Here is a 25161-nt window from a genome sequence, read left to right as displayed (position 1 = left end):
GAACCTGTGAGGGAAGATCTCCCTGCAGCAATATGGGCTGGGGTCTGACTAGCTGGAAAACAGCTCCTCAGAAAAGAGCATGGGGATTGTCATAGACAAGTTGAACATAAGCTAACGATGTGCCCTTGCAGAAAAGAAGGTCCAAGAGCATCCTGGGCAGCATTAGTAAGAGTACAGCCAACAGGTTCCAGGGAAGTGACAGGAAACCCTCTGTATTTCACTTTTCAGACTACATCTGGAATATCATGTCCAGTTTTGGGTTTTTAAGTAGGAGACAGAGTGTTGACATACTGGATTAAATCCAGAAAAGGTCATGAAGATGACCAACGACAGGAGAACATAATGCATGAGGAGAGACAGCTCTGAGCAACTGGAACAAAAGTGGCTCAAACCAGGACTGGGAATGGGTGGCTTTCAGAAGTCTCTTCTAATCTTACATTAGTCTGAGATTAGTGAGTAATAAGTGAAGACTGTAAAATCTGAAAATGCACACAGCATGTGATTCTACCTGGATATTACACAGAAAATGTTCTTAAAGAGTGTCATCATGCGGCACTTACAGGGCAACCAGGCGATCAGGTCCAGTCAGCATGGGTTTATGAAAGGCAGGTCCTGCTTGATGAACCTGATCTCCTTCTATGACAAAGTGACACACTTAGTGGATGAGGGAAAGGCTGTGGATGTGATCTACCTTGACTTCAGTAAGGCTTTTGACACCGTTTCCCACACCATTCTCAAGTAATTACAAAATAATACATTTTCTGTTTGCTCATCACATGGTGTAATGTTTACATAATCAGATATACTGTAAATCTAAGAAATAATTTACTTTTACTTTTTATTGTAAATATCACCGATTTTTAGATTTCTTTGATTACATAAGCAGATCGCTGGTAAAGATTAGCTATTGCTAACCATGAATGTATAGACTTAGGAAAAAAATTATTTCAAATTTACAAAAAATTATTTGTTAGCATATTAATTAGAAACTCTAGGCATATAAACAGTATTAGTATCAATAATGAATACATAATTTGGGGAAAAAAAGTTACAGTTTTATTTGATAGCAGTTACAGCATTTGATGAAATAATATTAGTCTGAAGGGCATTATATTTGCTCTGGTATATGCTAACATATGCTTGCTTTTGAATGAAAATCATGTAGCAAAGACCGTAGCTAATAAGCTGAAGATTCATTAGAATTACAGCACAAGTGAGATAACTGTACCTTTAATAACAACATTTGTTATATAAACAGAGTAATGTAGGTTGTTAGTAGCTCTCTCTCTTTTTTTTTTTTTTTTTTTTTTAAATTGGAGAACACTCATTTATAAGGGCTTAAGTGGAAACATATTTGTGATAAGAAATCTGGGACATATAGTCAAAATTATGAATTTCTCCTCTTCATGTGTATCTTCTCAATCACTTATGGCTATTATTTGTAAACAAATATAAGATGTATGCTCAAACAATACATCAATGTTGTTGATTTTTTTTTTCCTTAAAAAGCATATTTTAAATTTCATTGTGAGATATCACATAACAGTCTAAAGAGGAACCAAACAGTTGTATTTAATCAGATCATCTCTTATTGTACTGTTGCTGTATTACTTGTTAGTGAGAATGGCAACCAAAACATATTCCACCACAATTAGAATTGTGACAGAGTTATAAAATTGTTGTCTGGGAACTGCAAGTAATCAACATTTTCAGAAAAAAAATATCTGCTCTTTGGAATTTACATTAAATTAGTAAAACGGTTTCTCATTGGGACCTACAGGTATGATGCACTCACCTTCTTCTAGCATTAATTAGGTTTAAATGATGAAGCTCCCATTCACTGGAATGAAACATTATTTCATTGTATCATGTTTATGTTTTTGCATTATGATTTCATTCACTTCTCTCAGAAATCCACTAATCTTTCTTTTTGTTGTCATTGCTACCATTACAAAATGAAGCTCTTATTAACATTTTCAGAAGTGTCTGAAAATGAAATTGTTAATGAAATTGTAATTGTAATGGAGGTAAGTCTTGACCTCTTGCTATACTTAAGCTTATGTTTTTTTTCTAAGCCACATTTTATAGCTTTGATTTATGTGATCCAATAAAATAGAAGCATTCTAAAACTTCCTAATTACAAGAAGTGTTAGAGTGATATGGACTGTCAATCTAATGGAATTAAAGAGTTATGAAACAAATAGGACATGTATCACGTTTATATTAAAAAAAAAAAAAGGCCAATCAAATGAATGCTAGTAAAATAAAGGAAATGTAATTGCAGAAGATCAGAAGCTTGCATTATAGTGCAATCCCACAAAACAGGAAGGAAAGCATAAAGGAAATGTTCTTTTTAACTCTGCTTTATAAGAATGTTAGAGGTTATTAGAAAGAAGAATATATTGAAATCTAAAGAAGCATTAAGATCATAACAAAATAATTCTTTTATATTTAGAGTAATATTTTACATTTTACTTTATCAGAACACTTCATAAACATTAACTCAGACAAGTCCTTTAGCTGAAGATAAAGGGAAGCTCTTTAATAGGCATTAGACTGAAGCCTATCACTGAAATTTACAGATAGCGATGCTTGACATTAGATAAGCCAACGCACTCGTCTAGCAAACAACCACTAAACAGAATTTATTAGAACAGAACTTCTGGCCTTCTTCTGTTCTAATATACTCAGATGAATTCTGGCAGTATGAATTATCTTGAAGTAACTCTTGGCAGAGCAGAGCCAACAATGTTTGCTTTTCACCAAATGGCTGTCCTACAAGTGGTGTTCATATGCATTTATTAAAGAATGAGATTGGGCTCATATTGCTTGCTTTCATTTGACAGCATTAGTGGGAACAGTAACTGCCCACTAATTTTTGTTAACTGTTTAGGAACTAATATCAAATGTCCTCTGAGGTATCAATACTGCTGTCAAATATTGTGGAAAGTGCCAAATTATATCAAAAGCTAGTAAGGACCTACTTACATACAAAGGAGAGAAAAATAAGTGCAAGATAATAAGACTACAAGCAAAATATTATACAGCTAATAAAATTAATATTTAAAGCTCTGTAGGGCAAAAAAATAAAAAAGTTTAAAAGATTTAGGGATTGCCATAGCAGATTAATAGATGAATAGTAGATTTAAATCAGAATAAATTATTTCTCTCTGTCTCATTAGACTACTAGAATACACTAAGCCATCATTAGTATTTTGAGGATGACTGTGCTCTTTCATTAAGATCAATCTTAACATAGCTGGCTACTTTGGAGGACCATTCTTTCTCTTTGAAGCTATGATCGTGAGCATACCGAGAATCGCCAGCACCGTGCTGTCCTTCAGGACTTCCATGGAACCTGAGCACACAAAATAGATCGCTTGCAGGGCATCTCCCTGCCGGAGGAGGTATTCCCCAGGAGCACAGAAGGAGGTTTTGATATGCAGAGACAGAGACCTGAGGCAACCGCGGCTGGCACACTCAAAAAGAGAGAGCTGCAAAATCTCCTTATTCAAGTGCATGGTGATATCTGAACGCAGCTCATCTGGGAAATCTTTTAAAAGCTGCACCAAAAGAAAAAATAAAAATAAATAGAAAAAGAGAGAGAAAGAGAAATAGGAGTGAAAATATGTGCTACGTTTTAATAAATCTTTACACTGATAAACACTGATAAATTCCTGGAAAAAAAAAAAGATTAAAAATATGTCTTTATGCAAAAAAATTAAAATAAAATAAAATAAAATAAAATAAAATAAAATAAAATAAAATAAAATAAAATATAAAATAAAATAAAATAATAAAATAAAAATCTCAGTGGTCTGTGGAAGAACTCCCCAAATGCACAATTTAACCTTGTTTGAGTTCCCAGTTGTTATACCAAAAGTATACTCTCTGGATATATAATTTTGTATACGGTAGCATATACTATAAAAACAGCAAAAGTGAACTTGGTTTAGGTTTTCTTTAAAAAGTTTATATAAAATTCATGAATAAGCCTTTTGTATGGTAAAATCTGTGGAAGAAGAATAACTAACTCAGAAAACAAAAACAAAAACAAAAAAAAACCACCTCTATATAGTTCACATCTAAACTTTTAAATTATTATTATTATTATTTATTATTATTACTTTATTTTTTATGATGTTGCAATTAGACACTGAAGAGGTGGGAAAGAAATACTGACAAAGATGCACATCCAGAACCTATGGAAACTAAAAGAAAGACCTATTTTTGGGTCTTCTTATTTTTATTTAGTTTTAATTCTAGGCAAATTCCTACTGTAGCTTGGCCAACACATAATAATATCTCTCTGTATATTTTACAAAAAATCTGTTGGAAGATTTCAAAATTAAGAGAAACATCTTTCTGCTCAGAGATGTCTCCTGAGAATAATATACAGCTGACCAAATGTGTATATATACATATACACATGTATTTAACCACAAAAAATTTCAGGTGGGGCTTTTAAAAAATGTTGAAGTGGTTTCAAGAGTCAGTCCCTTGAAGCAAAGTATACTGCTTGCTTATGGGCAGAGCTCTGGACAGGCATGCTGCAAGCCTACAACCACGGTGCTCTTTGTAGTCTGAGGGGATCTCACGCCTGAGCAACGTAGTCAGCCAACGGTTGACCAATTGTGTTCAGACATGATAGTTTGTGGAGGGTAATCAAAGCATAAAACACTGATGGTCTCTCCAGAGGCTGCTGCTCTTGTACAATAGTCAATGACTTTCAGTGGGATTAAGGTACAGAAGGTACAGAAACTGAATCTGATCCTTAACCAAATTTAATAACGCTTGGTTATCAGTATATCAGTGTTTTTTTTTGTTTTTTTTTTTTGTATCATTGGAGATCTTCCTAGGTTCCTTCTGTTGCCAGGATGCTGTTGAATATCCCATTTTGTTGTTGTTGTTGTTGTTGTGCACACTACAAGAAGAGTCTATCAGGAAAAAAATGTTCTCAACCCAAAATCTTTCTGCTTGCTTCCACTTCATGTGTAGAGGCCAATGAGTTTTATAATGACAGATGTAACAAGAGCTCTGAAGGGAACAATTCATTCAAATAACACTCCAGCAGAGAAAAAATATTATTTCTCCCACAGTATAGTAATACATAACCTGGATAAGTCATTTAGAACAAGCGAGCAAAGACACAGCCAGAAATCTGCCCTTTGTTTTTTACTGTCATGTCATTTTCTGCAAATTAGTCAGTATTTAAAAATATAGGGAAATGAATAACTTAAGCATTCAGACAATATCTTTCAGGCCAAACCACTTGTTTACAGGAATGCAAAGCACAAAAGAAAATGAAGGAGGGAGGAAAGGACAGTAAAATCACCCTTCCTTAAAAACAAACAGGAAAAAAAAAACACAGTAGATTTTTTTTTGTGTTTGGTGAAAGGTAAAGAGCTCACTGGAGTTTTTCTGGTATCATGCTAAAGGTTTCTGATGAATGTCTCTTCAACAGTTCTAAATTATGAAGGACTCTGAATTTTTAATATATAAGTTAATTATATTATATTTTAATATATATTATTAACATACTTAGAACAGATTCTTCAATAACATTTCCCTCCTGGAACAACACAACTTTATTTTTAGACATGTTCTTTTTTATATGTAATTTCACAGAAAACACAGTATCACAGACAGAAAACGATCCCCTGCTCATTCCAAGTCAGCAGTCAAAACTATCAAACACACAACCCCCTCCCTCATTTGGTTACCTCGTTGGAATCAATTCCATTATTGACAGACCATGTAGTTTGGAAATATTCAAGCATCCTTTGCTTTAGCTGTTGTGGCAGGTGATGGACCCGTATAAAATCCTTAAGATCCTTGGTTCTTGTGTGATAAAGGGACCATCTGGAGTACATCCTCTGAATTATGGCAGTCACATTGCCAAACACCAAGGCATGCATCAGAGCTAGGGAGACAGAAATTATGTGTAATGTGGAGTGACTTGTTGATCATTAAAATGTAACAGAAAATAAACACAATTTTCACAGAAAAGCAGTTTCCTGATTAATAGATAAAATAAAGCTTGAGTGTAAGACTCCATGAGAAATATACAACAGTGTTCATATTATTATTCATTTCTAGTTATAGTCATGGGACAGGACAGAACCACATCTGTTGCTATCTAGTCAGAGTATAATACAAAATAATGCCCAAAACTATAAAGTTTATAGTCTAAAAGACTATAAGGTTTATAGTCTAAGAAAAAAGGAAACAGATATACAAATGTAGGCAGGCTTATTCAGGAAATAATCAAAAACTATTAAACAGTACAAAGACTAGACTCAATAAACTAAATAAATTGTAATACATTTCAGAGAAGTCATGCAAATAAATACAATAACAGAGCATATATGAATCTAACAGGGACTATGTGTAATGGAATGAGATTGTAAACAGCATTTAAAGATATATATATATATATATAGCATATAAAGATATATATATATAAAGATATATATAAAGATTCTGGGAAACAAGATGTTAAAAAAAAAGGGGGAAAAAGCTTTGTAATGTATAAAGTAAAAATTCATGTAAAAGAAAAAAAAAAGAAAGATACTTTCAAACTGACAACCTGATTTCTTATGTTGCTTGAGAAAGTCAAATATGGTGTGAAATTGTTTATCAGAAAGTTCTGACATCCAGGAGTTTGCCTGCAATTAGAGACTGGCTTGGGAATAAAAATACCAGAATCAAAATTGAAGAAATGCCTGCAGATACAGTGCATCTGGGTTTGTCTGTGCAGAAATGTGTTTGCTGATCATCAGTGGACAAAATTACTGTAGATTGTCTGTCATGTGGTATTGATCTGAGGTATATAATATACACATTTACAAATTGTTTATTGAAAAAACTATTAAAGAGCTTGATTATTACTCTTAAGGGACATCTAGCTTTATAGTGCTTGAAAGGAAGCAGACAGACTCCTCAGAGTAGCAAAGGAATTGGTTTATAAACAAGACAAACAAGACATTGACCTCGTATGGCAATTTATAGAAGTCCAGGATAAGCAGAGAGAAACAAGGGGAGCAGGAGAAGGAAAAGATATATTTTGATGGTTAATCATACTTTCTCATTGTAGAAACAGGCAGAAAATTCCTTGGTTTAGAGAGCAGAAAAATTTTACAGGCTGAGTTAAACAAAAAGGAGCTAGTAACAATATCTATGTCTTTATTGTGAAGGGAAGGCAGAAAAATGGAGAAAGCACTGAAGTGTCATGTAGTTTCACAACACAGAATGCATTCAGAGGTGATTCACTGATACGTTTAAGTCAATACAAGTCCATTAGTAAAAGAAGATAAATGAACAGTACAGAAAGAAAAGGTTCAGATGTGAATGTTAGAAAGAAAAAGTATGTATAATTGTAAGAACTGTAATTTTAAAGAAGAATCATCTGGATCAACCAAACGTTGTTACTGATGGTGCAGTGCATTACTAAGTCACTAATGAAGCTTAGGCAACAAAATACAGCAGATTGGTGTAAAGTTAGATACAGGATATTATAGTAGAAATATTCACCTGGGGCTGAAACAATTCAGCCAGATGTAGCTAAACAGACTGAAGATGGTGTAGCACTGTGTTCTAAGAATGTGATATTCACTTTAAAAAGAGAGGGGAGGGATAAAGCAGTGTATGGATGTGGTGTATGGATGCACATGTAAAAATCACTTGTATTCTGGTCAGTCTCCCACAGGCTCCAGGGTTAGGAGGCGAACACTGTAGAGATCTCTGTGATGTTTTTATGGGCACAAATATCATAAAGAATTGTTAATGTAGGAGAATCTATCTTTGCATATGTACACTGGAAGACAACTGCTACTGATGATGACAAGCTATTCCTGTCTGTGACAGCCGTTAGATTTCTTTATTAAAGAATCACAGACCCATCCTACTTTCTATAAAATAACTATTAATCCATTCTCTAAAATGAAGTAAGACAAATTAAAAACTTCTAGGAAGCATATTTCATAAAGTGTCCTTAATTTGAATAGTTACTCTAAATTACATTTTTCTTGCTTAAGGAACAGAGGAACACCTCTGATCCCAGGATTAATATTCTGTGTATCCTAGGAATTCTGGTTAAGTTTTAATAAGTACATTTTGCCAATTTTAAGAAGAAATATTACATAGAGTAGGATGTTTTATCTTCACAATAATGGTTATCTTAATTGCAATTTTAAATCTATGCACAATGAGAATTAATACCAAGAGGCAGTGATGCACATTAAAGACAAACATACAAAGTACTGCTAAACCAAATCATGCTACCTGTTCCACCTGAAATTTCATAAACTAATGGCTGGTTTAAATACTGAAAAAAACAAAACAAAACAAAACAAAACATTTTTTTTCCTCAAGACATCACTTTTCACTAGGAAATTTTAAAATTAAATATCAGCCAAAACTACACTTCAAAGCATGCTTTAAGAAATGAAAATATATTATATGTTAAAGTATACAGAGTAGTATTTTGTTCCTAATAGTTTTCAAAGCAGTCTGTGCTGCATGATGCCAACTCCTTCAAGTTTTCCCCCTAGGCTGATTTACTTAAATAGGGTCTAAAATACAGTTCCTCAGGAAAACATCTGCAAACCAGCCTGCTCTGCTTCCTTACCTGGATACATCTTGTTTCCTGGGCCCTCCCTGGTGTAAAGTCCTTCTGCTGCTGCTTCACAGTATCTTTACCTTTCACTTTTCAGTTCCCTCTTACTACATTCAGTCAGCAAGTTCCTCACAATTTATTCAGTGCACAAACACATTAGATGTACCACTCAGTAATATAAGGAATGAAAAAGAAATTTCTATAGCTAGATTAAATAAAAGTGTAGGATACTTTTATAGTCTATTAAGTTTCCAAAAGGTCTACTATATCAAAATGAATTAAATATTCATCATTGTGTTACTCAGAATATTGCTGGTTTCTTGATATAAATGAATACTTCTTCCTTCATTCCAACACATTTTATGTAGTGAAAGCCCCAATGCAGAGACCACATTGTATTTTAAAGCTGCATAATGTTATGCAAGCATTAAATTAATGAGTTCCCTGTTTTTTCTGACACTGTCAAAATTAAAATGGTACTATTGTTGGATTCATTACATTATTGATGCTCATTTTGAGGACAGGGAAAAATGGCAATAATTCATTGAGCATTTTTAATACTACTGGATGCTGCAGATATATAGTTTACAGGGTATTCATTATGTTCCTTAGTTTCTGAGTGTCAAGTTACCAATTTATTTTTGGCCAGTAAAATTTATGCTGTAAAACTGACAACCAGTGCCTTGCAGACATGCCTTGTAGAAATGCTGGGTGGTAGAAATACCTACTAGTATTTCTAGAACGATTAGGTAACCAGAGAAAATATGAGGGGGCCTTTTGTTCTTCACAGACATTGTGACATTTTTGAGATTTGTGATGTACACACTATGAAACATAACAGCTATTTTTAATTAATTGATTAATTATTTTTGGAAGAAGAATGTAAAGAGGTACCTGCAGGTACCTTCTCTGCACTGTCTTGGGTTTACCAAGATCTGCAGGTGCCACTATCTCACTGGTGTTCCTAGGTACCTCAGCAGGAAAGTGAACCCAACAATAAGACTAGGTAATTAGCATCAGTTACAAATACAGTGAAGAGCTGTAGGCATGACAAAAACACTGCGATTTTGAAGCAAATCTGAAGCAGCGATGTGGTAAAATCTACTTAGTGATAAATAAACTGCTTTTTCCTTATGGAAACGCTTACCTATGGCTCACCCAATGTTTTACCTGGCTCTGTCCTGTCTCCACTGCCTTTGTTCTGGGCTGGGTCCTTCAGATACGGATATACACGCAGCCAGATACACTTTTAGACTGACATCCTCTCTTTGCCATTTTTCCCAGGGCTGCTGCAGGGACTGAACTGGAGCTGAACTTATTATTTAACTGACTGGAACTGTGCCTGGCATGTAACCAAAATGCAGATATTCCCAGGACACATGGCTGGCCCACACTCACTCACAATAGGAAGAGCTTGCATCTTACTGGGTAATGACTTTTGTTACCATAAATTATCAAAAGCTGGGAGATATGCCTGCTTCAGGTAAGTTATCCAGTTTTAAACTCCACAAAAATATTTCCTTCTTTTTGTCAGTTTAAATTAGAGTTTCTGTTTGTTTGATTTTGAATCAAAACCTAGCAAAATTTCAGGTCATATTTTACTCCCCTCTACTCTGCCCAAACATTTTACATGATGCTTAGCATAAATACCTACCTCCTATCAGCATTGTGCAAATGGAGAAGATCTTTTCAGCATCAGTATTGGCTGAAACATTTCCAAACCCAACACTTGTGAGGCTGCTGAGGGTGAAATATAGGGCAGCTATATAGGCACTTCTGATTGATGGGCCTCCCAGGGTATTATTGTCATAGTAAGGAGACTCTATACGTTTTCCCAGCTCATGAAGCCAACCTGAAAAACAAATCATAAAAAAATGACTGTTAAGGAATACTGACATCACGAATACTACACACTCTGTAGAACAATATGTCATTTTAAAATACTTATTTAGAAGACACTGCATTCTTCACACTATTTCAAGAATAAAAACTTAAAAAGAACAGAAACTGTAAGAACTTATACAGCATATAAAGGACTGTTTCTCTAGAGTATTGTTTTTTATGTATGAGTATTTATGATAAGAACTGGATTTCTGTGTTGGAATCAAATGGTTTTGAATTGCATATTACAAGTCTAATTAGCTAATTCACAAAACCCACTAAGGCACAGAAAAGACAAAAAAAATCATCTCCTAATAACACTGCAACAAAAAATTCAACATTGATTTACTTTTTTTCCCATTAATTAATGCTTGGAAAGCTTTCTGAGATTCTAAAACTAAATTGTTATAATAATAATTACATATTTAAGCTTTTTATATGTTTCTCTTTACAGTAGAAAAGATTCAGACAATAGAACACAACCTACAAACCAGAATTAATTTTCCAAAGACGCTTCAGTATTTTCTAAATTAATAATTTAATCTTTCTTTTCCTTTCTTTTCATTTTGCTAAATGAATGTATGTGTGCTAGATAAAGTAGAATTAGATGCTGCCTCACAGACATTTCCAAAAATAAAAATAAAAATAAAAGCACAAATAGGAAAAAGTGTATGGTTCTTCTTTTGGAAAAGGAAAACAAACAACCTGAATGAGCTATGAGCTGCATAAACGTAATGATTTATACAAATAAGTTACAAAAAAAAAAAAATCAATTTATGAGCCCACTACTGTATGTTAAGCAGTTTGCTTGGGAGAGTGGGAATCCTTCCTGGATATTCAGCTATAACCATCATAACAAAATATTCCTGGCACACAGTTTGCTTTTAGAAAAAGTGGTAGGAGTTCCCCCTGTCCTAAGCTAAGAGCTTCAATAATTATGTCAAGTCATGTATGTACTGAAAGACTGAACCACTTTCTGAAGCTTAACATCTCTCCCAGTTCACTTAGCATATATTTCTTTATTTTGGATAAAGAATGAACCCAAGTATGAACCAGGGGAGCTCCTCTTGTACAGAATATTTGCAAAAGTAGGTGGTAGATTTTAAGAATCTGACTCAGTGCTTCCAAATAAGTTGGGGGAAAAAAGGTTTGTAAGTATTTTGGTTGGATGGTCATACTCAAAGACTTACAGTGAACAGCTCAATGCCTGGGTGGAGATAATGACGAGTGGTGTTCCTCAAGGGTCAGTATTGGGACTGGCACAATTTAATATCTTTGTTGGCGACATGGACAATGAAATTGAGTGCACCCTTAGCAAGTCTGCTATGACATCAAGGTGTGTGGTGCAGTTGACACGCTGGAGGGAAGAGGTGCCATCCAGAGGGACCTTGACAGGCTTGAGAGGTGGACTTACGCAAACCTCATGAGGTTAAACAAGGCCAACTGCAAGCTCCTGCATCTGGGCACAAATACAGGCTGGGCAGGGAAGGGATGGAAAGCAGACCTGACGAATAAGGACCTGTGGGTGCTGGTTGACAGCTCGACATGAGCTGACAATGTACATTTGCAGCCCAGAAAGCCAACTCTATCTTTGGCTGCATCAAAAGCAGCGTGGCCAACAGGGCGAGGGAGATGATTCTCCCACTCTGCTCTGCTCTTGTGAGACAGCAACTGGAGTGCTGTGTTCAGCTCTGGGGCCCCCAGCAAAAGAAGGACATGGAAGTTTTAAAACTAGTCCAGAGGAAGGCCACAAAGATGATCAAGGGGCTGGAGCACCTGTCCTATGAAGACAGGCTGAAGGAGTTGGGGTTGTTCAGCCTGGAGAAGAGAAGGCTCTGGGGAGACCTTATAGCAGCCTTCCAATACCTAAAAGGGGCCTACAGGAAAGCTGGGGAGGGACTCTTCGTCAGGGTGTGTAGTGATGGGACTAGGGTTAAAGGCTTTAAACTAAAATAAGGTAGGTTTAGATTAGATATAAGGAGGAAATTCTTCACTGTGAGGGTGGTGAGGCACTGGAACAGGTTTCCCAGAGAAGATGCAGATGCCCCATCCCTGGAAGTGCTCAAGGTCAGCTTGGATGGATGGGGCTTTGAGCAACCTGATTTGGCAGGAGGTGTCCCCGCCCATGGCAGAGAGGTTGGAACTAGATGATCTTTAAAGTCCCTTCCAACCCAAACCATTCTATGATTCTATTTACCCGCTAAAGCAGACTTGTTGAGTCACTACTGGTACCACACAGGGCCATCCTCAACACTACACTCTCTTGCATACTAGCCTACAGAGAAAGCTAAGCCAGAAGGGCTGGGTAATAACAGCATAAGATCAAGTCATGGCTAGTAGAGAGCATTGATTACAACCAGCTATTTTATATTCGTGGCTCCCAATTAACTAAAATGAAAGAAAAGCAAAAAACATAACTGAACTCATGCTGGCAACCCAGCTACAAGGTACGTTGTGACGTTAAGTAGTGTCAGTGTGTACCAGCAGTAATCACACGGGGCAGGCACAAGATAAGACAGTTGAATTTCATTGAGAGTTGTAGCAAATAATTAGGGGTGTCTATGCACCAATATCTGCTGAACTGTAATTGGCAACAACTTAAGCTGCTGCATACAAATAATCAATACTGTAAGTACTAACACCACAGAAACTTGAAGCAATTAAGCTGTCCCACAGTTATTGTGGTTATATTATTAGGGCTGCACTGACACCTTAGTCTTCTGCTGGTTTGGGTCCTCTTGCTGCTCCCTTACAGTAGTGTAATCTCAGAAAAACATAATTTCTCCAACAATGATATGGCCCTTTATACAGCTGATTTCATTCCTTTGCCTGTATTAGAGAACGTAATCCCATACATTAAAGAGCAGAAAACTAGCAAAATCCCTAACAGAGTTAATAAAAGTCTATCTAAACATAATATACAGAAGCACAATTGTAGAGTTCACCTTCAGCTTTTGAAAATATTCTAAAGTATATCAAGAACTGCAAAATTGACACAAATTAAATATGTTATTTTAAGTAACTGTAACTGATGTGTGGATACTGAAATAATGTCCCTTAGGAAAAAATCTCTTTCCTGGAATGTTCTAAAAGCCACTGATTCTTGGCCTTTTCATTCCCATTCTTCTGCCCTTTGTTATCTGAATGAATTTCACATTCATTGTTATAAAGGGTCATATCACAACTTATTTCAAGTAACTTTGTACAAAACAGTACCAGTCTCACTTTTAGGCAACTACATTACCATTGTTAGCCAGCAAAGGCAAATGAGCCTGTTTTTTAATTGACAGATACACTTAAACTGGCTTCTCCTTTACAACATACTTTATGAAGAAGAAAAGAAAAAAAAAGAAAAAAGAATAAAAGAAAACCCTAATGAAACACCATCACAAAAGATCCATTATTAGTAGCTGAGATATGGTGCCAAAATATGTGCTTAAAGTGTATCAAACAGTAGAAATCTCTATATGAGTTCTATAATAATTCTACTACTGAAATACCAAATACAATATTAACATGTTACAGTTGCAAACAAACACTTCTAGCCAAGGAAGTCTCTCTGCATCGTTACTCAAGAATAGTTCACCACTCTGTGCCCAGTTCTGTGATGTAATTTAGGATCAGATGAATAAGCTTAATCGGTAAGATGAATGACTTATCATTAAGCTACAACAGTAACAATTAGCAAATGTTAGCAATTGTTAACAATTTCTACAGATGGTTTGCTATGTAAGGAGAAGTTATTTGGTAACTTTCATTAAAGATGGACCATGAGATTTGGAAGAGCAATATAAATCTGAAAGTGAAAACCAGATAAATATATTGCTCTGATCTGTAGATAAGGACATGATAAACAGCTTCTCATTTCTGTCTGTTAAAGATGATTCTAATCAGGACCTTTTGAAGAAATGATATAGAATGAAGTTTCAGCCAAAGTATATATAATGCTCCAATATCTTCCAGATCAGTTATACTTCTGAGATTTTTTGTTGATAGCAATATATTTTTTCCTGGTGGAGGTAAAGACAAGAAACTGTTGTCTGTAAATATTTTCATTACCCTATAGTCATGAGAACAGAAACAATGCCTTTTGCTGTTTGATTCCTGTAGGTAAGAGCTCTCAGCAGATTCTCTGGCAAACTTGGGTAATTAATTTCTGCCCTCAGGGAAGAAGAGAAAAAATAAATATACCTCATAGTCAAAGAGGGAGCATCCTAGAATTTAGCATTATGAAACTTGTCTGGTTCTGAATTAACGTTACCTAGATATAGATCTATGACTTTGAAAACATGTTAAAACATCAATTAACATAATTAAGAGGAAGGTTTTTCAAAGGGAAAAAGAACACTTGTGTAATCAACTCCCTTTAGAAAAGTCAGTAGCAATTGGGTATCCAGCTCCACTAGGCTACTTTAAAACTTGCTGGAAGAATCCATAGTGAGTCTCATTTATCTGTATCTGGGAAGATATAAATAAATGTACCAGAAGAAATAAAGATGAATTTATGCATTTGTAGATGATGTACTTTACAACTAGCTGTAAAGCACATTATCTCACTTACAAGGCATTCAGAAACTCAGTCTTCCCCCAGTTTGGTGCTTGCACTTTATAGAGCAGGTAAGTCACTCCATAATTTATAGATTCATGCTATACTATTACTTAGATTTTCCTTTTATGACAGACACTTAGTATACCAAAATGTTAACTATGTTAAGTGGTATTTAATTTAAGCAACTTAGAAAATAGTTGCATTATCTAACTAATTAACTACCAATACCATTTATTCTATAAAAGACACACTTTTTTTTTTTTTTTTTTTTTTTTTTTTTTTCCCCTAGTTAGGAAGTAAACCAAAACTCTCTGGTTTATTCTGGACTACTGTGTCAGGAAATGCAAAAAGGTATGTTTGAAGACTGCGTCTTAGAGCATCCCCAAACACCTGAAAGCAGGAATGCTTCCCCCAAGATCCCAGTGGTCATGATGCTGGAACAAGAGTGGGACAAACCTTCTCTCAGCTGCAGCTCCATATCTAATTCAGGGGGCCTCTTGTATTCCTAGGGAACAAAGGTAGGAAGGCCTATCTGCCCCTTCACCATTACCTTTTTGTCTTTAAAGAGTATTTGAACTTCATTTATGGCCAGAACATACTTTGCTCTTTCATGCAAGAAAATAAACAATGTTATGCTGGTATTAGGGAAAGGGAATATGTAATGAATGAGTATAGGGTAAACCTAAAGGATACTGTCCAGTCTGGGTTATCTTTAAGGGCTATGTTTCAGTTTCAAGAACACTTTTCCGATTCATCTAAAAAACTTTGGGGCTCTAAATGAAAACACAAAAAAATGACAGTGGCTTTATTAGATGCTACTTATACTTTATACTTCTACAAAATCACACCTGACAGACTTGGCTATAGAACAGACTTACAACTTCTAGAAAAATCACAGGTTTATCATATTCTAAGTGCTCCTTGTTTAATTCAAACAGTAGAATGGATCAAAGGATAAGAAAAATGGACTATGTTGTGTGTGTCTTGAGTGTATCTTGAAACTGGTGGTTCATGTGATTTTATTAACACAAACTAATAGCAGTCACAATCCCAGAACTGTACCTTATGAAATAACAAGCAATAAAAAAATAAAAAAAAATAAAAAAAAAATCTAGAAATATTGGAGAACAAAACATAGAAAATATAAACAAGCTCCCAAATAGTAAAAAATAAGGAAAAAAAATGCTCTGAAATGGAGCACATACAGCCATTTGATGTAAATAGATTATAACTTTTAACACAGAAGTTTGTGTATGCTATGCCTGCTAAGCTAAGTTGAAGCAAACAGTTTGAGGTTATCCCTGGAGGTCTTTAAAAGACATTTAGATGTAGATCTTAGTGATATGGTTTAGTGGAGGACTTTTTAGTGTTAGGTCAGAGGTTGGACTAGGTGATCTTGGAGGTCTCTTCCAACTTAGATGATTCTGTGATTCTGTGATATATTACCCCCCCAAAAAATAAATCTTAAGGCAAAACAATTGCTACAATATAAGTAATCCAACTCCCCTCTTTTAGATAAATTTTTTTGTGATATCAATCTCTAAGACAAATTTTATGTATTCTGTACCAAATTTTACTTCTTCCAGTGTGCATGACCCTGCTTTATTAAATAATCATTGCCTCTGCTCCTATGGTGATTACTTATTTAAAGTATTGTTCTAAATATCCTTAAAGTCCTTTTTATCCCTGTCTAGCCAAAATATTTTGACAAGTGCATTTTTTTTTCTGCTATGTCATTTGCATTTTTTTCTAGACAATTAATACATTAAACAGCACCATTCCAACTACTTAATCCCAGAAAACATCACTGTTATCCTTTCATTGTCATAAAATGTATGATTTCTTTACAGGCTTGATCCATCATGGAATTTTGCTTGTTATGTTAGGAGAGGCACGCAGATACCAAAGTAGATGGTTTCAGTATTAAAGACCCCCAGTGATGACAGGAGCAATCATACTTCCAACCCCACTTAACATTTCAAATAGAAAACCCTACAACCTTGAAAGTGTCATGCAGCTGCAGGTTCTAGGACTGTGTAAACACAGCTGCATCATATATGCCCAGATAGCACAGTTGTACAATAGTAAAAAATAGGGCATGTGTTCTTGCTCTTTTCAAAATAAAGATATTAAATAAATATCGTATGTATAAGACAAAACCTGAGGTGCACCTATATGACATGTCAACAACCTTAGGCTGCAGAGATGGAGCTAGCAGATTAATCTACCATGCTTGGTCTTTATTTTGCTAACACACTGTCCTAAAAAAATTATAAAGCGAGAAAGAAAACAAATTTTATAAATCATAGAATAGAATCGTTAAGGTTGGAAAAGACCTCCGAGACCATCTGGTCCAAGCATCCCCCTACCACCAATATCACCCACTAAACCATGTCCCTAAGAACCATGTCCAAACTTTTCTTAAACACCCTCAGGGATGGTGACTCCACCACTTCCCTGGGCAACCTGTTCCAATGCCTGACTACTCCTTCTGAAAAGAAATTTCTCCTAATTTCCAACCTGAACCTCCCTTGGCACAACTTGAGGCCATTCTCTCTAGTCCTGTTGCTAGTTAGCTGCGAGAAGAAGCTGACACCCAGCTCCCCACTCCTTCCTTTCAGGTAGCTGTAGAGAGCAATAAGGTCTCCCCTGAGCCTCCTGTTCCCAGACTAAACAACCCCAGTTCCATCATCTGCTCCTCATAAGAATTCACCAGCTTCATAGTTCTCTGGACATACTCCAGGGCTTCTATGTCTTTTTTTGAAGGGAGGGGCCCAAAACTGAACACACTACTCAAGGTGTGGCCTCACCAGAGCAGAATACAGGGGGACGATCACCTCCCTGGTCCTGCTGGTTACACTATTTCTGATACAATTCAGAATGCTGTTGGCCTTTTTGGCCACCTGGGCACACTTGCTTTTCATGAACCCATGCTGACTGGGCCTGATCACCCGGTTGTCCCACATATGCTGTATGATTCCATTCAAGATGACCTGTTCCATTACCTTTCCTGACACCGAGGTCAGGCTGACAGGCCTGTAGTTCTCTGGGTCCTCCTTACAACCCTTCTTAAAGATGGGTGTCACATTAGCAAGTCTCTAGTCATCCGGGACCTCTCCGGATGACCATGACTGCTGATAGATGATGGAAAGCGGCCCAGCAATCACATCCGCCAACTCCCTCAGCACCCTTGGGTGGATCCCATCTGGCCCCATGGACTTGTGACAGTCCAGGTGGAGCAGCAGGTCTCTAACTGTTTCCACCTGAACTGTGGGGGGTTTCTTCTGCTCCCCATTCCAGACTTCCAGTTTGGGAGGCTGAGTACCCTGAGGATAAGTGGTCTGACTAGTAAAGATGGATGTAAAGAAAGCATTAAGAACCTTAGCCTTTTCCATATCCTCAGTAGTCATGTTCCCTCCTGCATCCAGTAAAGGATGGAGATTCTCCTTGTCCCTCCTCTTACCATTAATATATTTATAAAAACATTTTTTGTTGTCCTTAACTATAGTGGCCAGGTTGAGCTTGTAAAAGACATTAATTTTCTCAAGAAAGACTCTGATTAATATGATTAAAGTAATTATTAAAGTAATGCCCAAAGGAGCTTAATCAAAATGTTTTTATTTTATGTTATGTTATTTTATTTTATTTTATTTTATTTTAGTTTATTTTTTTTTATTTTATTTTATTTTATTTTCAGTGTAAAATATGAGTCTTAATGGAGTATATTCCTTATTACAATGGATTGAATTATAATATTTTTTCTTTAACTAGAAAGAGTTAGAGAAAGAACTAGAGGAACATCGGCTACAATCAGAGCTACGTAGTCAAATTTTGTGTAGGGAAATTCTTTACATGAAATAGAAATGAAATAGATTTACCTTGGACTGTATGAAGTAGTTTTACCTCAACTGCCTGTGGCTGGATTACTTGCAGTAGGGGCATGCAAGGCCATTCAAGGCATACTATCCTCTGCAACCTTGGGACTGGTGTCCCGGTATGAGCTGTGCTGCTGGGGAAGTGACATGTGATGCCTGCAGCAGGTATGGAGATGAGTGCTTCATATCAATGCATTGCAAAGGCATCTACTCTCCACAGTCTGTAGTATTACCTTTCCTTCATTAACAAGATAATTTTAAATCTAATTTATGTCTGTTTAAAAATTTCCCCCAATTTTGCTATGTCTGTGTCGTAATCGTTTGTACTGATCTGGTGCATACATTGCACCAGCTTGTTCAGGTAGTGAAGAGTTAACTATGTTAACCTTGTACAAGGCAGATTATAATTAACCTCTGGGCTCAGTGTACTAAGTGTCAACAGAAGTAAGACACATGGTTATTTCCACAATGGAAACTACCGATCATTTTCCGTGGATATATATAAAAGTTTATACACTTTTACTTGATGAGTACCATATTACAGATAATAAAAAACACCAAGAAATCCCTTTAACGTGCAGTCAAAGTGGGAAAAAGTTCCCTTTTTCTATCAAGTATGCTACATCTCTTTCTATTAAGTAGATAAAATCCATAGAGGGGAGAGAGGTAAATTTTATAAGAAGATTTCGTGTTTCTGATCTGAGATGTTCATCTCTTTAAAGCATAGTGCATAAATCAAAACATAGTGTGCATTCATGTAAATCTTACATATTTATGTCTCCATGTGAAATTATTAACAGCATGTTTTGGGGATCTTGTTAATGATGGGAATTAAAATAAAAGTAACGTTTCAAAATGAAAAGAAAAATGGAGTTGAGTTTCAAAACCACGCCATTCTCAGAATGGAAACTTGATAAGATATCTCCTCTCCAAAATAATACGTGGGGATTTACAAGAAGCAAATTTTAGGGTCATTGTCATACTAGAAATTAAGTGGACACTAGGAACAGATAGATGCAATAAAAATGTTGTTTGACTCCTATTGCAGATAGAATTCTGGATAGAATCTTTATTACATCTTTCCCAAATTAATAGATGATGTAAGAGATGGACATGAGCCAAAATCCAAGACAAAATATGTTCCTAATAATGCTGATATCTGGGACATATCTTTGCATCTATCTCATTTCTTTATCAAAAACATCTCATAAATGTTTATAAATACATGAAGTGTGGGAGACAAAGGGATACAGCCAACCTCTTTTCAGTGGTTTTTGGGGACAGGCCAAGGGGAAATGGCCACAATTGGAGCACAGGAAGTTCCGCTCCAATATGCGGAAGAACTTCTTCACAGTGAGGGTGACGGAGCACTGAAACAGGCTGCCCAGGGACGTTGTGGAGTCTCCTTCTCTGGAGATATTCAAGAGCCGTCTGGAGGCCTACCTGTGCAATTTGCTCTAGGGAACCAGTTTTGGCAGGGGGTTTGGACCTGATGATCTCTTGAGGTCCCTTCCAACCCCTACAATTCTGTGATTCTGTGATTTATTATGGACCAAATAATAATAATAATAACAAAAAACAAACACTGGATTTGCAGATATGTCAGATGAAGTTATAATACTCTGCTAGGCTTTGGGAATTTTACCATTGATTTTATCATCTATGCCATCACCAAGAGAAAGTTTGAACTTGGACACTGAGCAGTCAGAAAAGAAAAATGAAGATGAAAATAGAGGGCCCATGTATGCTCTATTGTTTCATAAAGCTTACAGACTCAAGATACATTAATTTCTTCAGTTGAAAGCATCTGGTCCCTTTTGAAATGCCTGCCTCAAATTTACCCTTAGCAGATATATTGACTGGTGTTTTTTCTTCGACTCTGGTCTAGAGAAAGCCATCTCTTTCCCTAGAACCTTACGAAAAGTTTTTAAACAATCAGGAAACATGCAATGAGACAGATGTTTTAGGCTTCTGAAACCCAAGCAGCTTTCCAAACTAAATGTGTACTCCCTCTGGTAGCAGCATTTTTAGATACAAGCTTAACCTTTGTCAGGTCTACTGAAAATGAATTTAATTTGAAAAGTGACATCCTATGGAATTCTTTTGTAAGGCTGACTAATACTCTTTGTAAATAAATTGGCTGTTGTATTTCTAATTGAATATATGCTTAGAAGCTATTGTACAAACAATTACATTTTGTAGAGCTTTAACTCATGTAACTAGACAAAGTCATAACAAGATATTGACCGTTGTACTCACTGAAAATGAAGCTTTCATGGTGCAATAAATATTCAATGAACTCAGTAGTTTCAGGATGAAGAGGTGCTCAATCAAGGGATTAAAAAAAACCAAAAACACAAAAAGCAAACAACAAGCCTAAGATCTAATTGTAATATCGCTAATAACAACAAAAACACAGCTGAGCCCATAGAAGTGCCAAAAAAAAATGACAATTAAGTTTTAATTATTTGACAAAACTCAACTCTAAATTGACTGTGAGAAGGCTGCAAATATCATTGCTTATAGTAAGAAAGTAAAATTTATATATCCTTGTGATAAAATTGATGTGCCTTTGGGAATACTGGCAAAATTCCTCCGTGGGAAGCATTTCATCCATTTCATCTCTAGTCATCAGCAAGGTTTGGTCCATTAAATAATTAATATTTTCATTTAAGAAAGCCACAGGTGCAAGGAGAGAGACTTTTTATCCAAGAGGAGCCTTTAATTCAGCCCAATGAAAGTACTACAACGTGTTCATGGATTATACTACTATTTCCAAAGTTCCTCTGGTTGATCACTCCAGGTCACATTCATAGCTTGTAATTGATAAAGAAATAGGCCTGATTTACAATGCTTGTAATACTAGCATTTTGTAAAAAACACTGTTGGAAAGACACCTTTTAAAAAATACTTGTTTAGTCAAGCAAGAACAGGCTGAAGTTCTGTAGCTTTTCCACCTAATGCAAAATGCTATGTAAACACTGCACAGAGCACAGTGTACCTGAATTACCAACAGCTGCACACATTTCAAGCCCCAGATTCTTTACAAAACTTCATCATGTGCTTGCATTAAACATTAACGTTACTAGATGATGAAATCCTAACTTATTTTGACTGCAAAATAAAGTTTTGCTCTTTTTCTGCACTTTTGTTTGTCTAGACAATCTCCTGAGGACCAGTCTAGACACAGTACCACAGTCAGAGCCTCAGATATTTCTTAAGGTGAAAAATATAGATAGTTCATGTGAATTAGCTACTTACATTTTTCCTTCAACGTGTGGATAAAAACTCTCTTTCCAAAGAAGTTATTTCATGTCTACAGCTATAGTGCATTCTGGTGAAAGATGACAGAAGAGATGGGACTGGGATGGGTGGAGACAAGTCTTTTTGAGTGGAGCTCCAAGACAGTCTCCAAAGAGTTAGTTGGTGCTCTGCATAACCCTAAAGGTTAATACCAGACTTTTCCTCCAGGACCATTGTCATGTGGAATGGGAACTGGATTTATGAGCTTGCCCTGTTTGGTGGTCTGTCCCTGAGGCTGACTGGGCAGGCTTTGGATGGCTTGTCCGTATAACCTCAAGCTGTGTTACTACTCTGCTGCCACATAAGGCTGCAGAATGTGTCTCTGGGGCACTCAACTGATATTCTGTAGATGAATAAACAATCCAGAGAGTTAGACAGATCTTTTGTTCATGATGCTGAGGAACCCTCCAATACACCTTTGCTACAGTCTCCTAGTATAACACAAATATAAATATTTCCTTTACAGTAGAGATGTGTTTATTCCAAGACCTGACTCTATTACACATAAGGTTCTGTTTTAAGATCTAACTAAGCAGATTTGCAAAGAACACATTTCCCTTGATATTTCATATTACTCTAAACATTTTTGCTTACTGTTGCATATAATCTCCAGTGTAAAAGGTAAGTGCACCTGCATTCCTGTAGAACTAGGACATAAGTTGCTCAGTCTCATTTATCAAGTAGATAAATGTAGAAAAGAAACACACTGGATACTCTTCTCTGTGGTAAGCATGCACAGATCTTCTCTACAGTAATTCGTCAGATGGCTAAATTTAGATACATGGGAGATTTATATCCTTCTTGCTTTTGCAAGCCAGTGTTTTTTTCCTCTTCCACACTTCATTGAAAAGATCAAGTGGGGATGTCTGCAATATCCACTTTTGTGACAGTCAGTTATATTTTAATGAAACTTTTTTTTTTTTTTGTAACCAGCAAAGTGTGTGGAAATAGCTCTGATGGCATTGATTTATTTGCAGTGAAGACAAATGACTTTATTCTTAATTATGCTTGTTAAGCAAGAAAAAAGTTTGTTATAAACTAAAATAAATTAACAACATAAGCAAATTAACTCTTTTTTTTGTCATCTCATATAATGTTCACTTAATTTTTAGGTTATAGGTAAAACATGCAAGGCTAAACATATAGATAATTTAAGAAATAAAATTACAACTCTATCATTGGAAATATATAAATAATTTGTAAATCATCTACTTCTCAAAGAGTCTCAGCATTTAACATTGCTGTTCCTTAGGCAAAGTGGATGCTACTGTCATTTTCCAGGCTATCAAACACTTTGCAGCTAAGTGTGGAATTAGAAATGTTAGTGCTTTTAGTTCACTCAGTGAAAAGAGCATGTTTATATATGCCCTCTTTGCTTCCCTGTGCTCCATCAGTCTGTACCCATCTGTTAGAGCTTTTCTTATCTCATATTTAGAATTTAATACCCTTCTGAGCAAGAGCAGCCTTTCTATTCTGTGTTAATTGAGCAATGGAGACGAGAGGGTCCTGACCCATAACTAGGATCCCAGATGCTGTTCCAATAAAATTAACGGTTCTGACACTTTTTTATGCTGTCAGCTGAAGTGTTAGGAACCTGCTTTGCAGTTTTATATGTTCAGAGTCCAATTTTTGAAGAAAAAGGTTAGAGATACTACAGATGATATGTTCCTCTTTCTTTTAAGAAATTATTACCCTCCTCCTTAAGGCAATACGAATCACACTAAAATGAAACATTTGTTATCAAAATATGAAAAAAATACCCCCCAAAACAAACAAACAAACAAACAAAAACCTTAAAGAGCATCAGTTTTAAAGCTGCCAGCAAAATTGTGGATCTACATGTATGCAGTGTGGCATAGTCTAATTATATAATTCTTATCATAGTTGGTAAATTAATTTCACCTCTGCCCTGATGTTCTCCTCTGCTCAGTTCTCACCACCAAAGAAACTCAAGCTAGAGTCTTTCAGCACTTCATTTATATGGCAATTTCTTGTTCCTAACAGTGAGTTTAATATACTCACTCCTGAAACAGAATCTGTAAATAGACTCTCCTGGAGGCAATGACAGAGGTAATCTATACCTTAAAATCTTTGTAAAACAAAGAGATACTTATTTGCAACAAGAAGATCATATATTTTATAAAAAACAGTGAAGTGTGCTACACTCTCTTTCTCATACTGCCTGTTAGCCAGTGGTCTGCAAGAGTAGGACTGCTTACTTTTAGACTCCTCAGTAAGAGTTATCTCTGCTTCTCAAAGCTAACTAATACAATTGTTGACCCTGCCTCACTCCTGCCACTTCCCTCACTCCAGCAATCAAGGCAATTTTCAGCAACTTCTATCCATTCAAATGCAGCCTCCCAACTTTACAAAACAGGGGCAGATGCCTCAGCACATAAATATTTCCTTGAGTAGGTCTAATTACAAGTGAAAGGATTAATTCAGAGTTGCAACATCACCATGCTAGTTTTCATATGGCTACCCAGCATAATCACACAGGGGATGATATGAGAGTAAGAGGTCAATTCAGGTCATTATAGACTGTTACAGTGTACATGACCTCCATTTCTCCTTGTCTTCTACACTAATAGCATCCATGCTAGTTAGGTAACAGCTAAGTATGCTAACACTCACCACAATCCTATCCTTGCTTGCTTCATAGATTCCACAATATGATCTAAATCTTTTCTTCTGCATTCTTACCTAAGGAGCCATTCCATTGCTTTCTTTGAAACAATGCTGCCCTAACCAGGCAGTCATATTATAAACACTACATTAAATTAACACACAGTAATGTTTCTATTGTTTTACATATCAACTAGTGTTACACAGAAATCCTTCATTTACTCTTGCCTTCTCTTAATCTTCTAATCCTTGAATCGATAACCTAAGTAACATTTTTTTTGATATGATTTTTTCTGCATATCATTTGAATG

At 35.9% G+C, this 25161-nt stretch overlaps 1 protein-coding gene across 1 annotated transcript in view; it reads right to left on the bottom strand.

Annotated features, from left to right (window-relative positions):
* The window catches only part of KCNH8 (potassium voltage-gated channel subfamily H member 8), a 192288-nt gene that overhangs the window by 23549 nt on the left and 143578 nt on the right, over nt 1–25161 (bottom strand). Inside the window, exons 9-11 of the mRNA XM_040550428.1 lie at nt 10272–10469; nt 5724–5923; nt 3314–3563 (exon numbers count right to left, since the gene is read on the bottom strand). Coding sequence (XP_040406362.1) covers nt 3314–3563; nt 5724–5923; nt 10272–10469 — 648 coding nt within the window. The remainder of the gene's footprint in view (nt 1–3313; nt 3564–5723; nt 5924–10271; nt 10470–25161) is intronic.

This window comes from Cygnus olor, chromosome 2, assembly GCF_009769625.2.
Source record: "Cygnus olor isolate bCygOlo1 chromosome 2, bCygOlo1.pri.v2, whole genome shotgun sequence".
Classification (NCBI taxonomy): Eukaryota; Metazoa; Chordata; class Aves; order Anseriformes; family Anatidae; genus Cygnus; species Cygnus olor.
This window is presented reverse-complemented; position numbering and strand designations above follow the sequence as displayed.